At 41.2% G+C, this 15,575-nt stretch overlaps 1 protein-coding gene across 1 annotated transcript; it reads right to left on the reverse strand.

The window, feature by feature from the left end:
- Positions 1–4,087: 4,087 nt before the first annotated feature.
- LOC115217288 lies at positions 4,088–14,318 on the reverse strand. The gene is made up of 3 exons (XM_036507507.1): positions 14,231–14,318; positions 4,528–4,773; positions 4,088–4,467 (listed from the first exon to the last, which is right to left on the reverse strand). Exons 1-3 carry the CDS (start codon positions 14,316–14,318, stop codon positions 4,088–4,090), a joined length of 714 nt encoding a protein of 237 aa, XP_036363400.1.
- Positions 14,319–15,575: the final 1,257 nt, after the last annotated feature.

A 15,575-nucleotide genomic window follows, 5' to 3' on the forward strand; every position in this document is an offset into this window, starting at 1 on the left:
CTTAAGGATATAATGCACAACCAGAAATCGAACTCCCGACCTTATAATTATGAGCTAAACACTCTAGCAACTAAGCCACATGCCTTCACTTCTCTTGCTCTTTTACTTGTTTCAGTCATTTGACTGCGGCCATGCTGGAGTACCTCTTTTAGTCAAACAAATCAATCCCAGCACTTACTCTTTGTAAGCTTAGTACTTATTCTATCGGTGTCTTCTGCCAAACCACTAAGTTACAGGGACATAAATACACCAACATCGGTTGTCAAGCAACGGTGGGGGGAGGGGACAAACACAGGCACACAAACATATATATATATATATATATATACAAATAAGAAAATGGAGGAACTGATTCCTTTCAATCATTACCAATTCATATTATTTATTAACTACTTAAATAGGAACATCCAAATCCAACAGAATAAAACAATATACATCAATAAGTAAGATAATACCATAAAAATAATACGCATGAAATGGATCTTACAGCTGTTTCAGTCAATGAATTTGAGGTAAAATATTTTACCTTCGCCCATCTAATACAATAAATGAATTAATTGCAATTATAAGCATATATAGGCGCAGGAGTGGCTGTGTGGTAAGTAGCTTGTTTACCAACCACATGGTTCCGGGTTCATTCCCACTGCGTGGCACCTTGGGCAAGTGTCTTCTACTATAGCCTTGGGCCGACCAAAGCCTTGTGAGTGGATTTGGTAGACGGAAACTGAAAGAAGCCCGTCGTATATATGTATATATATGCGTGTGTGTGTTTGTGTGTCTGTGTTTGTCCCCCTAGCATTGCTTGACAACCGATGCTGGTGTGTTTATGTCCCCGTTACTTAGCGGTTCAGCAAAAGAGACCGATAGAATAAGTACTGGGCTTACAAAAGAATAAGTCCCGGTGTCGAGTTGCTCGATTAAAGGTGGTGCTCCAGCATGGCCGCAGTCAAATGACTGAAACAAGTAAAAGAGTAAAAGAGTATTTATGTATTTGCCTTTTGGGTACTTCACCAGCAGTATATTGGATAACTGATATCCCATAGTGGGTTACACTCATAACCCCTATCTCACTTTGTACTTATATATATATATATACATATATATGTCGTGGAGGTGCAATGGCCCAGTGGTTAGGGCAGCGGACTCCCGGTCATAGGATTGCGGATTGGATTCCCAAACAGGGCATTGTGAGTGTTTATTGAGCGAAAGCACCTAAAGCTCCATGAGGCTCTGGCAGGGGGTGATGGCGATCCCTGCTGTACTCTTTCGCCACAACTTTCCCTCACTCTTTCTTCTGTTGGCCTGCTGGCTTAGCCAGTGGGGTGGCGTCATTTAAAGGCTAAAACAATGCAAAGCGCATTGTGACCAGCGATGTGTAGCAAAATCTGATAGCCTGGTCGGTCACGTGATCACGTGATATAAATGTCATTTCAATATGTGACCGCGTGTGTATCATTGGCGATTTTCTTTCTTTCTTTCTCCGTCTTCCCGTCTTTGGACTTTTTCTATATTTCTGATGAAGAGGTCTGCTTGAAACGTAAAATCCTGTTTCTTTTCTTTCCTTTCCTGAGCATCCAATAACACTGTACTTATTCCATGTCTTCGCGTTGTTGTTTTTTCTTGTTATGCAGGTATAGGAACTTTCCGGACAACCCAATATTATTCTTACAATATTAATTGTAATGTTTGTTGCTATTTAACCCCAGGTCAGCCCAAATCCCTCAGAGCTATAATCGAGGCACAGGTGTGGCTATGTGTGGCTATGCAAGCTGGCAGAAACGTTAGTGCACCGGGCGAAATGCTTTGCGGTATTTCGTCTGTCGTTATGTTCTGAGTTCAAATTCCGCCAAGGTCGACTTTGCCTTTCATCCTCTCGGGGTCGATAAATAAAGTACTGGGTCGATGTAACTGACTTAATCCCTTTGTCTGTTCTTGTTTGTCCCCTCTATGTTTAGCCCCTTGTGGATAGTAAAGAAATATATGTGTAGCATCTTAGGCAAGTATTTTCTACTATAACCCCAGACTGACCAAAGCCCTGTGAGTGGATTTGGTAGACGGAAACTGAAAGAAGCCCATAAAAGGCAGCGAGCTGGCAGAAACATTAGAACACCAGACAAAATGCTTAGTAGTGTTTCATCTGTCTATGTTCTGAGTTCAAATTCTGTTGAGATTGACTTTGCCTCTCATCCTTTCAGGGTCGATAAATTAGGTACCAGTTGTGTACTGGGGTCGATCTAATCGACTGGCCTGCTCCCCAAAAATTTCGGGCCTTGTGCCTAGAGTTGAAAGGAATATTAATTGTGATGTTTGTTGTTATTTAACCCCAGGTGGGCCTGAATCTCTCAGAGCTATAATTGAGACATAGGTGTGGCTATGTATAGCATCTTAGGCAAGTGTTTTCTACTATAGCCCCAGGCCTACCAAAGCCTTGTGAGTGGATTTAGTAGAAAGAAATTGAGAGAAGTGCATCATTTTTGCAGCCCAGGAATCGAAACCACATTCTTATGATCATGAGTCCAACATCCTAACTACTAAGTGATGCACCTCCATTAGTGGTGCTCATTCCTACGGCTGAGTGGACTGGAGCAACGTGAAATTATGCGTTTTTGCTCAAGAACACAACACATCACCCAGTCCAGGAAATGAAACCACATTCTTATGATCATGAGTCCAACACCCTAACCACTAAGCCACGTTCCTGAGATTAGCTACTACAAATTGACCAGGATGACTGCAGATATTCTTTAGATATTTTGGACATGGTGTATCTATGTTCTTCAGCCACAATGTTTGTTCCCAAGTTAGACTATCTAGTACATTGGCTCATATATATGTCTGCAAAAAATCTGCAAATGTCACAAAAACTGGTCAGCTTCAGACGGTTGAATAAGAATCTATAAAGTCTAAAGTTGAATACTTGAAGACTCCATTACACCAAAGTAGAGTTCTTCAATTAATTTTTACCATTTCTTTTTACAAGCAACTATAATAAAAAACACTAAGAATAAACAAAAAACCTCGTTTATTTCCAAAATCTCATGCTTAATTTATCTTGAAGATTAATCATTGCTTCTATATTTGATAAACAAATGAAATATTGATGATGGTGATGGCAGGGGGGAGGGCAAGTAAGGTAAGGTGGTGGTGGTGGTGGTGGTGTAGATGGCAATGGTTTTGTCAATAGTGATGATGATGGTACTAATGGTAGTGACTGTGGCAGTGGTTGTTGTTTTAAGTGGTGGTGGTGGTGGTGGTGGTGACAGTGGTTACGGTGAGAAAGGTAGATGTAATGCGGTGGTGATGGTGGTGATAGTGGTGGGGGCGATTTCATAGATGAAGTATGATTGATGAGGTGAAAGTTTTGGTGGTCATAGCAGTGGAATGACAAATCAAGTTTCATGGACTTCTGATTTTTAATTAATTATTATTGTAATTATTATAATTATTATTTTCATCATCATCATTTGACTCCATGCTACTTGTTGATGTACATTTATGCGCACTGTGTACTCACTTTTAGTCGGATGGTGTAAATACACACAGCCTTATCTGCTCCAGTTTTGTACCAGTTGACATAAATAACCATTGTCACTCACAGAGTTGATGATAGAGGCCACTGAGCAAGTTGCATGGAATCTGATAAGTTTGTTAGATTCTTCTTGTAAATATTTCCAACCCAGTTCAAGGCTTTATCACCAGGATAGTATAAAACCTGACCTGTGATTTCAACTATGGCTTCCTATTAAATTCGTACATATTCAGCTAATTCTTCTGGTCCTTCATGGAATTTACATCATCATCACATCCAGTTACAACAGTTTCATTGATTTTGGGGCCATTGTGTTCGTCTTCACATCCAGCTATGCCAACTTCACATTTGTCTTCCTGTCTAGTTTCACATTTGTCTTCCTGTCTAGTTTCACATTTGTCTTCCTGTCCAGCTATCACAGCTTCACATCCAGCCACAACAGCTTCACATTTATCTTCCTGTCCAGCTACACCAGTTTCACATTTGTCTTCACATCCAGCTACAGCAGCTTCACATTTTGTCGTCCTGTCCAGCTACACCAGTTTCACGTTTGTTTTCCTATCCAGCTATCACAGCTTCACATTCGTCTTCACATCCAACCACAGCAGCTTCACATTCGTCTTCCTGTCCAGCTACACCAGTTTCCCATTTGTCTTCATGTCCAACTATCACAGCTTCACATTTGTCTTCACATCCAACAACAGCAGCTTCACAATTTTCTTCGTGTCCAGCTACAGAAGCTTCACATTCGTCTTCCTGTCCAGCTATCACAGCTTCACATCCAACCACAGCAGATTCACATTTGTCTTTCTGTCCATTTACACCAGTTTCACATTTGTCTTCATATCCAGCTATCACAGCTTCACATTTATCTTTACATCCAGCCACAGCAGCTTCACATTCGTCTTCCTGTCCAGCTACACCAGTTTCCCATTTGTCTTCATGTCAAGCAATCACAGCTTCACATTTGTCTTCACATCTAGCCAAAGAAGTTTCACATTTGTCTTCCTGTCCAGCTACACCAGTTTCACATTTGTCTTCAGGTCCAGCTATCACAGCTTCACACTTGTCTTCACATCCAGCCACAGCAGCTTCACATTTGTCTTCACATCCAGTTACACCTGCTTCAACACTGGGTTCATCACATCTGTCTACATCAGCTTCATTGAATTTATGATCCTTGTTGTATTTGTCATCATGTCCATCTACTTCAACATAGCATGGCAAGCCCTCAATAGTTGATTCTGGTTCGGACCATTCAAACTCTGAGAGTGATTATTTGCCCAGTAGATCAGATGGTTCTGATTCCAGTAGCAATGATGATTATCTATTGCATAAAAGGAGTAGGTAGGAGCACTCCGTCGGTTTCGATGATTAGGGTCCCAGCTGATACGATCAACGGGACAGCTTGCTCGTGATATTAACATGCAAGTGGCTGAGCACTCCACAGACACGTGTATCCTTAACGTAGTTCTCGGGGATATTCAGCGTGACACAGAGAGTGACAAGGCTGGCCCTTTGAAATACAGGTACAAGAGAAACAGGAAGAAAGAGCGAGAGAAAGTTGTGGTGAAAGAGTACAGCAGGGTTCACCACCACCCCCTGCCGGAGCCTCGTGGAGCTTTTAGGTGTTTTTGCTCAATAAAACACTCACAATGCCCGGTCTGGGAATCGAAACCGCGATCCTCCGACCGCGAGTCCGCTGCCCTAACCACTGGGCCATTGCACCTCCAATAAAAGGAGTAGGAGGGCAGAAGCCATGACCCTGATCAACAGAATGTGGTGTGGTAAGCGATGGACAATTTTCTGATACAAAAGCAGACCTTCAGAACCACAGTTCATCATTGGAGGTATTCTCTGAATTCATTACAAAGAAAATGCTTGAATACATGGCTGACAAAAACCAATGACAATACTGTGAATCATCCACAGAATGCAAGGCCTGGACATGATGCTGAATAGTTTCCAACTACAGGTGACAACCTCATTTTTGCATGCATTTTTCACTCGCATTGGTATTGTGCAGTAAGCAATGCTTGCTTCATATTGGAGCAGGGACCCCACATCTGCAGTGTCTTTCTTTGCAGAGACAATACCATATGTTTCTTTATTTCACAGAAGAGATAAACAAGGACAGACAAAGAGACACCAGTGCATAACTGGTACTTAATTTATCAACCCCGAAGGGATGAAAAGCAAAGTCAACCTCGGCAGGACTTGAACTCATAACGTAATGGCAGATGAAATACCTATTTCTTTACTACCCACAAGGGGCTAAACACAGAGGGGAAAAACAAGAACAGACAAAGGGATTAAGTCGATTATATCGACTCCAGTGCATAACTGGTACTTATTTAATCGACCCCGAAAGGATGAAAGGCAAAGTTAACCTCGGCAGAATTTGAACTCAGAACGTAACGGCAGACAAAATACCGCTAAGCATTTCATCTGGCGTGCTAATGTTTCTGCCAGCTTGCCACCTAAAGAGACAATACCATATGATTGTGTTTTAGCATTGCTGAAGAAACCTTCATTTCAACTCTGGAGACAACAATGAGGCCAGGCTTCACAAAATTGCAGGCCTTGTGCCAAAAATACAAAAGAATTCTTATTCTGATTATCATTAAGGCAGTGATAGCAGCAAGCTAGCAGAACTGTTAGAACGCTGGACAAAATACTTAGCAGTATTTCGCCTGATTCAGATTCCATCAAGGTCAACTTTGCCTTTCATCTTTTCGGAGTCAATAAATTAAGTACCAGTGAAGCACTGGGGTCAATGTAATCAACTAGTCCTCTCTCTCAAAATTTCAGGCCTTGTGCTCTTAACAGAAAGGATTGTTATTATTATTATTAAGGCAGTGAGCTGGCTGAACCATGGAACAAAATGCTTAGTAGCTCTTTACTTTCTGAGTTCAAGTTCTGCAGAGGCTGACTTTGCTTTGGTCAGCCCGAGGTTATAGTAGAAGACACTTGCCCAAGGTGCCACGCAGTGGGACTGAACCCGGAACCATGTGGTTGGTAAGCAAGCTACTTACCACACAACCACTCCTATGCCTTAAAATTATCTCCCCTTTTCCTTGAGAGTCGTTAACACTTACATCTGGATTTTTGATTTCTTTCTCTCACTAGAAAAGAAATTGCATTTCATTGAAAATATTTTGTCAAGCCAAGATGATGATGAAGACAGTGGCAATGATAGTGATAGTAAAGATGACGATAAGGATGATGATCCTGATGGTGAAGATAGTGGTTATGGTGATGATAAGTGGCAATAAAGTTGATAATGGTGAGATACCGCTACCAAAATAATGGCGATGAGGATGATGACGGTGGCAATGATTATAATGATGCTGAGGATGATAAAAGTGGTGGGGGTGGGGGTGCTGCAGCTGCAGTTGGTAGTAGTGGTGGTTGTGGTGGTGGTAATGGTGGTGGTGGTGGTGGTGATGCTGCTGGTGGTGCAGGTGCTGATGTTGGTGGTGGTGCTGGTGGTAGTGGTGGTGGTGGTAGTGGTGGTGGTGCTGGTGGTAGTAGTGGTGGTGCTGGTGTTAGTGGTGGTGGTGGTAGTGGTGGTGGTTTTGGTGGTTGTTTTGGTGGTGGTTTTGGTGGTGGTGGTAGTGGTGATAGTGGTATTGGTGGTGGTAATGGTGGTGGTGGTGCAGGTGCTGATGTTGGTGGTGGTGCTGGTGGTAGTGGTGGTGGTGCTGGTGGTAGTGGTGCTGGTGCTGGTGTTAGTGGTGGTGGTGGTGGTGGTGGTGGTGGTAGTGGTGGTTGTCTTGGTGGTGGTTTAGGTGGTGGTGGTAGTGGTGATAGTGGTATTGGTGGTGGTAGTGCTGGTGCTAATGTTGATGGTGGTGCTGGTGGTGGTAGTGGTGCTGCTGCTGCTGCTGGGGCAGGGGTTATGAAATAGTGACAAACATAACTAATATCAATAAAGGTGGTAATGTCAGTGATGAGAGTAGTGGTGGGGATGGTGGTGGTGGTGCTACTGCTGCTGCTGATGCTGGTGGTAGTGATGGTAATAATGTTTGCAGTGGTAATGGAAGGCATGATGATGATGATGATGATGCAGAAGAGGATGATCTAGCTGCTACTATTGTTTCTGATGGTATTGATGATAGCAGCTGTGATGATGAAGAACTGCTGAGCTTGCTTCTGCTTCTGCTTTTGCTGTGCTGCTGCTGATGATGATGATGATGATGATGATGATGATGATGATGATGATGATGGTGATGGTAATGGTGGTGGTGGTGGTGGTGGTGGTGGTGGTGGTGATGAGGAGGAGGATGATGGCAATGATGATGATGATGATGATGATGATGATGGCAATGATGATGATGATGACAATGATAACAGTCATAGGGATGGTGGTGCTGGTGGTAGTGGTGGTGGTGGTAATGATGATGTTGATGATGATGACAAAAACCATGATGGTGGTGTGGTGGTGGTGGTGGTGGTGGTGTGGTGGTGGTGGTGGTGGTGGTGGTGGTGGTGGTGGTTGTGGTGGTGGCATCAGCTATGGTTGTGTGGATGACAGCAACAACAACAACAACAACAACAATAACGACAACATGTGCTCTATTAAATTATTACAAGTCAAACCATTTGGCCAGCAAACCAACAAGCCAGCATGAGGAAACAAACTGAAGCAGAAGATTCAATTATTTGCCATTGGTTATTAAAGGAATGTGATTTACAGCGATTTCTGTACTTTTTCCCATCCCTTAGAAGACAATTGACTTTTTGTCTGGATTATTGGACAATTTCAGACACACTTCAGTGAATTTATTTCTTGGAATGCAGCTGTGTCATGCAGCAATTTTGACAATTCCTTCGTACACACCAAACTGTAAACAAGCAAGCGTGTTTTAATGGAGATGTCTGCATAGAGCAGACATTACAAAGACTTTGCTACGACTCATTGACATTAATATATTGAGTGAATGTGTATGTAATTTTGGAAATGCTTGAGCATATCTGTAATATGTGAGTGAGGGTAAATGAACACACACATACATATATGGGTTAACATATATATATATGGGTCTGTAAGTATCAATGTGTGTGTGTATGCATAGGCATTTCTATGTGTGGGCAAATGTGTTGATATCAGTATGTGGTGCACTGATATATATATATATATATAATATATATATATATATATATATATATATATATCACACACACATACATATATACATATAGATATAGATATATATACATATATATATATATAATATATATATATATATGTATATATCATCATCATCATCATCATCATCATTTAACGTCCGCTTTCCATGCTAGCAAGGGTTGGACGGCTCAACTGGTGTCTGGGGAGCCCGAAGGCTGCATCAGGCCAGTCAGATCTGGCAGTGTTTCTACAGCTGGATGCCCTTCCTAACGCCAACCACTCCGAGAGTGTATATATATATGCATGTATATATTATATATAGATAGATAGATATGTTTTGGGTCATACCTTAAATAATGCGGTTTTTTCAATTGCATGAACTAAAAGCCAGAGGGGACAGGATAAACTACCTGCATGAACTTGCTATAAAAGCAAGTCGTAATTTTACCTTGTCCTTATTCTTAGTGCAAGTTTTGGAGAGTGCAGTCTGATTTTAACAGTTATATTTTCAAAGCTATAATGGAAGTGACAAAGGAGCATATCTGGCATATTTTGCTTTATGAGTTCAATAAAGACAACAATGCAAGTGTGAATAATATAAATGGATATATATATATATATCATCATCATCATCATCATCATTTAACGTCCGCTTTCCATGCTAGCATGGGTTGGACGGTTCAACTGGGGTCTGGGGAGCCCGAAAGCTGCACCAGTCCAGTCAGATCTGGCAGTGTTTCTACAGCTGGATGCCCTTCCTAACGCCAACCACTCCGAGAGTGTAGTGGGTGATTTTATGTGCCACTGACACAGGTGCCAGACGAGGCTGGCGAACGGCCACGCTCGGATGGTGTTTTTTATGTGCCACCGACACAGTGCCAGACGAGGCTGGCGAACGGCCACGCTCGGATGGTGTTTTTTTATGTGCCACCGACACAGGTGCCAGACGAGGCTGGCAGACGGCCACGCTCGGATGGTGTTTTTATGTGCCACCGACACAGGTGCCAGATGAGGCTGGCAAACGGCCACGATCGGATGGTGTTTGTTACGTGCCCACAGCACGGAGGCCAGTCGATGCGGTACTGGCTACGGCCACGTTCGGATGGTTTTCTTGTGTACCACGTGCCACCGGCACTGGTACCACAAAGATACAAATTCCATTGATGTTCATCTATTTTGATTTGTTTTGATTTTCACTTGCCTCAACAGGTCTTCACAAGTGTCACAAGAAGGAAGGTAAGCACAGGTGGACTGACTACGTCCCAGGTAAGGGCCACGGGTTATGGCCTGACTAGTCTTGCCGGGTCTTCGGATGGTGTTTTTATGTGCCACCGACATAGGTGCCAGATGAGGCTGGCGAACGGCCACGATCATATATATAAAATATAAATATGAGGATTGGATAACAAGCGTAAGCCAGTCTCAACTGTGGTTCAAGAAATTCCAAGCCAGAAACTACAGCCTAAAAGACAAGCCTTATCCTGAAAGATCTGTAAAGCTCAACAAGGATGTCCTGCAAACCCTGGTGGAACAAAATCCCATTGCAACTGTTGAGGAAGTAGCAGAGATGTTTGGATTTGGTCATTCAACAATTCATCGACACCAGCATGCCATTAGAAAAGTCAGCAAATTGGATCAATGGGTTCCTCACAAACTTTCCGAGACTAATCGTGTGCAGAGAGTGTGCTCATCTTTGCTGTCACGTCTCAGAAATGAACTATCTTTGGACTGAATAGCAACTGGTGACAAGATATGGGCTCCCTATAAAAATGTCAAGTGCCGAAGACAGTGAGTAGGGGAAGGAGACACACTGGCACCCCAGGCTTAAGGAGGTCTTCACCCATGCAAGGTGTTGTTACCTGTTTGATGGGATATGAGAAGTTTAGTATACTTTGAACTTTTAAACTCAAACCAAACAATAACAAAAGAGATCTACTGTGAGCAGCTTGAGTGGCTTAACTCAGCACTAGAAGAAAAACGACCATCTTTGGTTTCAAGATGAAAGGTGTTCTTCCATCAGGATAATGCTTGGTCACATACAGCAAGGATGACATTCCAAAGGCTGTAGCAGTTTGAATGGTAAACAATACCCCACCCACAATATTCGCCAAACATTGCTCTGATTATCATTTATTCCGCAATCTTCAAAATCATTTGGATGGAAAAAATATGAATTCTATAGACAAGTTCAGAACAGTATTGGGGAAATATTTTTCATCACAGACAAGTGAATTATGGAAGAGAGGTTTGGCAAGTCTACCAGATAGATGGAAGAGCATTGTAGAAAATGAAGGAGAGTATATTTTAGATTAAAAAAGAACTTTGTTTATCTTAATTTTGAAAAATAAAAGAAGTATTAAAAAACCACATTATTTATGGGATGACCCAATATATATATGCTATATGCATGTACATATTATATATATATATATATATATATATATATATGACACACACACACACACATATTTATGTATGTATGTGTGTGATATATATTATATATACCGTCCAATTCATGCCAGCATGGAAATGGATGTTAAATGATAATGATGAGGAGGAGGATATATATATATAGAGTTAGAGACAGACAGACAGAGAGGGAGAGAGAGAGAGATTGTTGTTTTTTGGGATGGTGTAGGCATATTTTGCCAAATAAACACAAACACTATATATTTTTTCTTCTCTTGTTTATTCTTATTTTATTATTTTAACTCATGTCCATTGTCCTGAAATCTTTCATCACACATCTGTGACCTCTTTAGCAACACTTTTCGTTTTCATGTGTGTTCTTGCTCCACTTACTCCATTCTGTTTTTCTAAGATGTGTAATCCTTATGTGTGCATGTATTTGTGTTCTTTGTGTGTGTGTGTGTGTGTGTGTGCATGCATGTATGTCTGTGTGTATGCTTATGTGTGTGTCGTTTTTCTAAGATGTGTAATCCTTATGTGTGCATGTATTTGTGTTCTTTGTGTGTGTGTGCGTGTGTGGTGTGTGTGTGTGTGTGTGTGTGTGTGTGTGAGTGTGTGTGTGTGTGTGCATGCATGTATGTCTGTGTGTATGCTTATGTGTGTGTCGTTTTTCTAAGATGTGTAATCCTTATGTGTGCATGTATTTGTGTTCTTTGTGTGTGTGTGCGTGTGTGTGTGTGTGTGTGTGTGTGTGTGTGTGTGAGTGTGTGTGTGTGTGTGCATGCATGTATGTCTGTGTGTATGCTTATGTGTGTGTCGTTTTTCTAAGATGTGTAATCCTTATGTGTGCATGTATTTGTGTTCTTTGTGTGTGTGTGTGTGTGTGTGTGTGTGTGTGTGTGTGTGTGTGTGTGAGTGTGTGTGTGTGTGTGCATGCATGTATGTCTGTGTGTATGCTTATGTGTGTGTCGTTTTTCTAAGATGTGTAATCCTTATGTGTGCATGTATTTGTGTTCTTTGTGCGTGTGTGCGTGTGTGTGTGTGTGAGTGTGTGTGTGGTGTGTGTGTGAGTGTGTGTGTGTGTGTGCGTGTGTGCCGTGTATGTCTGTGTGTATGCTTATGTGTGTGTCATAGTTTTTAGCAGCAGTGTGGCTTTCCCCTCAGCCCCATATTCTCACCCCATTGTGCTGCTGCTGCTGTTGTTGCTGTTGTTGTTAAGCAACAAGACGGGCAATGGTGATTAGGTGATGGTCTAGGGCTTAGGGGCGGGAGACCCCAGACCTTGGAAAAAAAAAACTTTGGTCATCTTGTTGTAGTCGAGGGCTCTTCGTTGACACCAAACACCACTGAGAGGTACCCTCGAAGTCGCTGGAAATGGAGATCTCCAGGTCCAAATTCTTGGACGGAATACTGCTGCTGTCTCAAGACCCCGCCAAAAGAATATATATATTTCTTTACTACCCACAACGGGCTAAACACAGAGGGGACCAACAAGGACAGACATAAGTATTAAGTCGATTACATCGGCCCCAGTGCGCAACTGGTACTTAATTTATCGACCCTGAAAGGATGAAAAGCAAAGTCGACCTCGGCAGAATTTGAACTCGGAACGTAACGACAGACGAAATACTGCTACGAATTTCGCCCGGCGTGCTAACGTTTCTACCAGCTCATCATCATCATCGTTTAGCGTCCGTTTTCCATGCTAGCATGGGTTGGACGGTTCAACTGGGGTCTGTGAAGCCGGAAGGCTTCATCAGGCCCAGTCAGATCTGGCAGTGTTTCTACGGCTGGATGCCCTTCCTAACACCAACCACTCTGTGAGTGTAGTGGGTGCTTTTTATGTGCCACCCGCACAGGTGCCAGACAGAGCTGGCAAACGGCCACTAGTCTATTTATAATTGATATAGGAAAAAATTTTTTCAGGTAAAAAATTTTATCAATGTATGTATATATATATATATATATATGTTGTTATATCCTGTTATTATTTTTATTGTATTTGTGTAACATTGTCCGTTTTTTTTCCGTCCTTGTTTTTGTATACATTTGCTGCTTTCTTCAAAGGAATCTAATGCTCTTAGCTTAGTTTTTCTTTGGGGCTGGCTAGATTGGACCAATCTCAAGTATAATCAGCCGAAATTGCGAAGATAATCTGGTACTTGACTGAGGAAAGAAAACTTTGAATGACCTGTCCTTGTTTTCTTTATATTGTCTAAAAGGATGTTTTGTTGTCCCATTTTTGTATCACCTAACTGTCCAGATGTTTTATGTTCTTGTCCCATTTTGTATTTTTTTATAATATACTAGCAGCATAGCCCGGCGTTGCCCGGGTATGTAAGAGCCCCTAGTAGGCAACGACTAATCTCAATCTAGTCCTTTCCCTCTTGGGAACGAAGGCGCATGTGTAGGTCGCAATGTCTTCTCTTCACTGGAATACTTCTGTGTACACGATGTTCCTAGCTGTCGCTTTGGGCGATAAAAAGGTCGAGTTGCGTCCTCTAGACAGAAAATGTATTGCATATAAAAAGCTTAGATTCTCGACCCCATGTCGAATTTATCGATTTTTTTCAGAACTGGAGGAACTTTTCAAAACTTTCGCTGCGTTAGTTTTGAATTATGACATTGGGCTATGTGTGTGTCAAGTTTCATCAGAATCGGTTGAAAGCCGTGGTCAGGGTGAGGGTACAACCTGACAGACACACAGACAAACTGCCGTTTATATATAGAGATATATATATATATATATGGTGTCTGGTCAATTTGTTGACGGCAATTTGTCGTCATTTAATTTGTCCCCAATCAGTTCGTCGTTGGTCAATTTGTCCCCAAGTCAATTTGTCATCAGTCAATTCCTCGAGATCATAGTAAAAATGAATATCTGAATTAAAAAACGTTTATTTTAAGGTCTGCTGTATTACATATTTATTATTTTTTCTTAAAGTTTAAGATTGTGTGCAATTACTTTTAGAAAAATAATTTTTTGGCTTGGATCACATTTTACTATGACATTTTTTTATATGCAAGTTCATATCTCTGTATCTTTTCTTTTGGCTTGGTTCTTCTTGCATAAACTTATGCAATTTGGTACCGGCAAACCTTTCCTCACATCTAATCACATCAATAAGTTTCCAGACATTTGGATGACTAATATTCACTGTGTTTTTCAGCAACGCTGTGGTAAGATTCTAAACTATTTGTAATATGAGCAATTCCTGTCATACACTGATCCCAAACATTCCACATAGGTAATGGAATTGGAGATTCAAGGCGTCGCCTCTTCTGTCCTCTTTCTCTAGGTGGTCCTATATAATTAGGACAAAATTATTCTTTTACCTGTTTCAATCATTTGACTGCAACCATACTAGAGCACCACCTTAAAGGGGTTTTTTAGCCTAAGAAATTGACCCTAAGACTTATTCTTTATAAGCTGATTTCTTATTCAATCGGTAAAAAAGACCGATAGAATAAGAAATCAGCTTACAAAGAATATGTCCTAGGGTCAATTTCTTAGGCTAAAAAACCCCTTAAGTTGGTGCTCTAGTATGGTTGCAGTCAAATTATTGAAACAAGTAAAAGAATATTTTCGTCGTGGTTTGACGCTTATGGGAGACAACTCCGTACATGTTTCGTTAACATTACCCTTCCTCGATGAAACAGAGAATATTCTTTGAGGTTGTTTTTAAGGTACCCAAATTCATTTTACTTGAGATAACAATTATTAATAATTGGTTTAACCTCCAGGATGAGATGACTTACAATATTTGTTCTTGCTCTTTACGTTCTAAGATCTTTGGTGGTCCCTGAGCAGAGTTCACTCAGTCGCAAGAGCATATACCTTCTGCTTTCCACCTACCAGTCTTGGAAACCCAGGAAAAAGAAATTGGGTCATGGGTACTACTTTTACTTCTCTGACAAACAGTATGGGGCGAAACCATCCCATTTTTTTTCTCAGGTTCAATGTACCGTGGACTACATTATCCAACGTAGCCTTCCTTTTTTTTTTTTTTTTAGGATTGTAGACGTAACTTGAAGGAGACTTGACTGCTATTTCTAGGGGGTTGAGCAACAACATACCACCTTCAGGCAAGAATTGTAAAGGGGGGTAACACGAAGGACCGATATCTTTTTTATCTCCCCTTTACATCACAATCGTAATTTAAATGACTTCAGAAAAAGAGCGCGAATTGAGATACCGGTCATAATAGACCGACTGCTACATTGATATATAATCGTATGTAGCCAATTCGACTGATTGCTACACTAATAGATAGACAGATACACATTGGTAGATAGATATTTATGGAAAAATATAGTTAGCAATATGAATAGGCAAAGGGCTATATAAGTAGATGACACTGGCAAATAGCTATGTTCATAAAGCTAGATAAAGGCAGCTACATTGATATTCATAGTTAAAGATATAGCTGCATGAATAAATTAAGACAGATAGCTAAATGGATAGACAGATAGCTACATTGATAAATACATAGCTAGATATAA

Source organism: Octopus sinensis, linkage group LG11 (genome assembly GCF_006345805.1).
Source record: "Octopus sinensis linkage group LG11, ASM634580v1, whole genome shotgun sequence".
In the NCBI taxonomy this organism is placed as follows: Eukaryota; Metazoa; Mollusca; class Cephalopoda; order Octopoda; family Octopodidae; genus Octopus; species Octopus sinensis.

What these genes read in the sequence shown, in the direction of transcription:
- LOC115217288 (XM_036507507.1), bottom strand. Translation starts at nt 14,318, where the DNA reads ATGTGGAATGTTTGGGATCAGTGTATGACAGGAATTGCTCATATTACA. An exon ending in CAGCGTTGCTGAAAAACACA is followed by an intron (nt 4,774 to 14,230) that starts GTGAATATTAGT and finishes GGTCCGAACCAG; the next exon opens with AATCAACTATTGAGGGCTTG. An exon ending in AGCTGGACAGGAAGACAAAT is followed by an intron (nt 4,468 to 4,527) that starts GTGAAACTTCTT and finishes CTTGACATGAAG; the next exon opens with ACAAATGGGAAACTGGTGTA.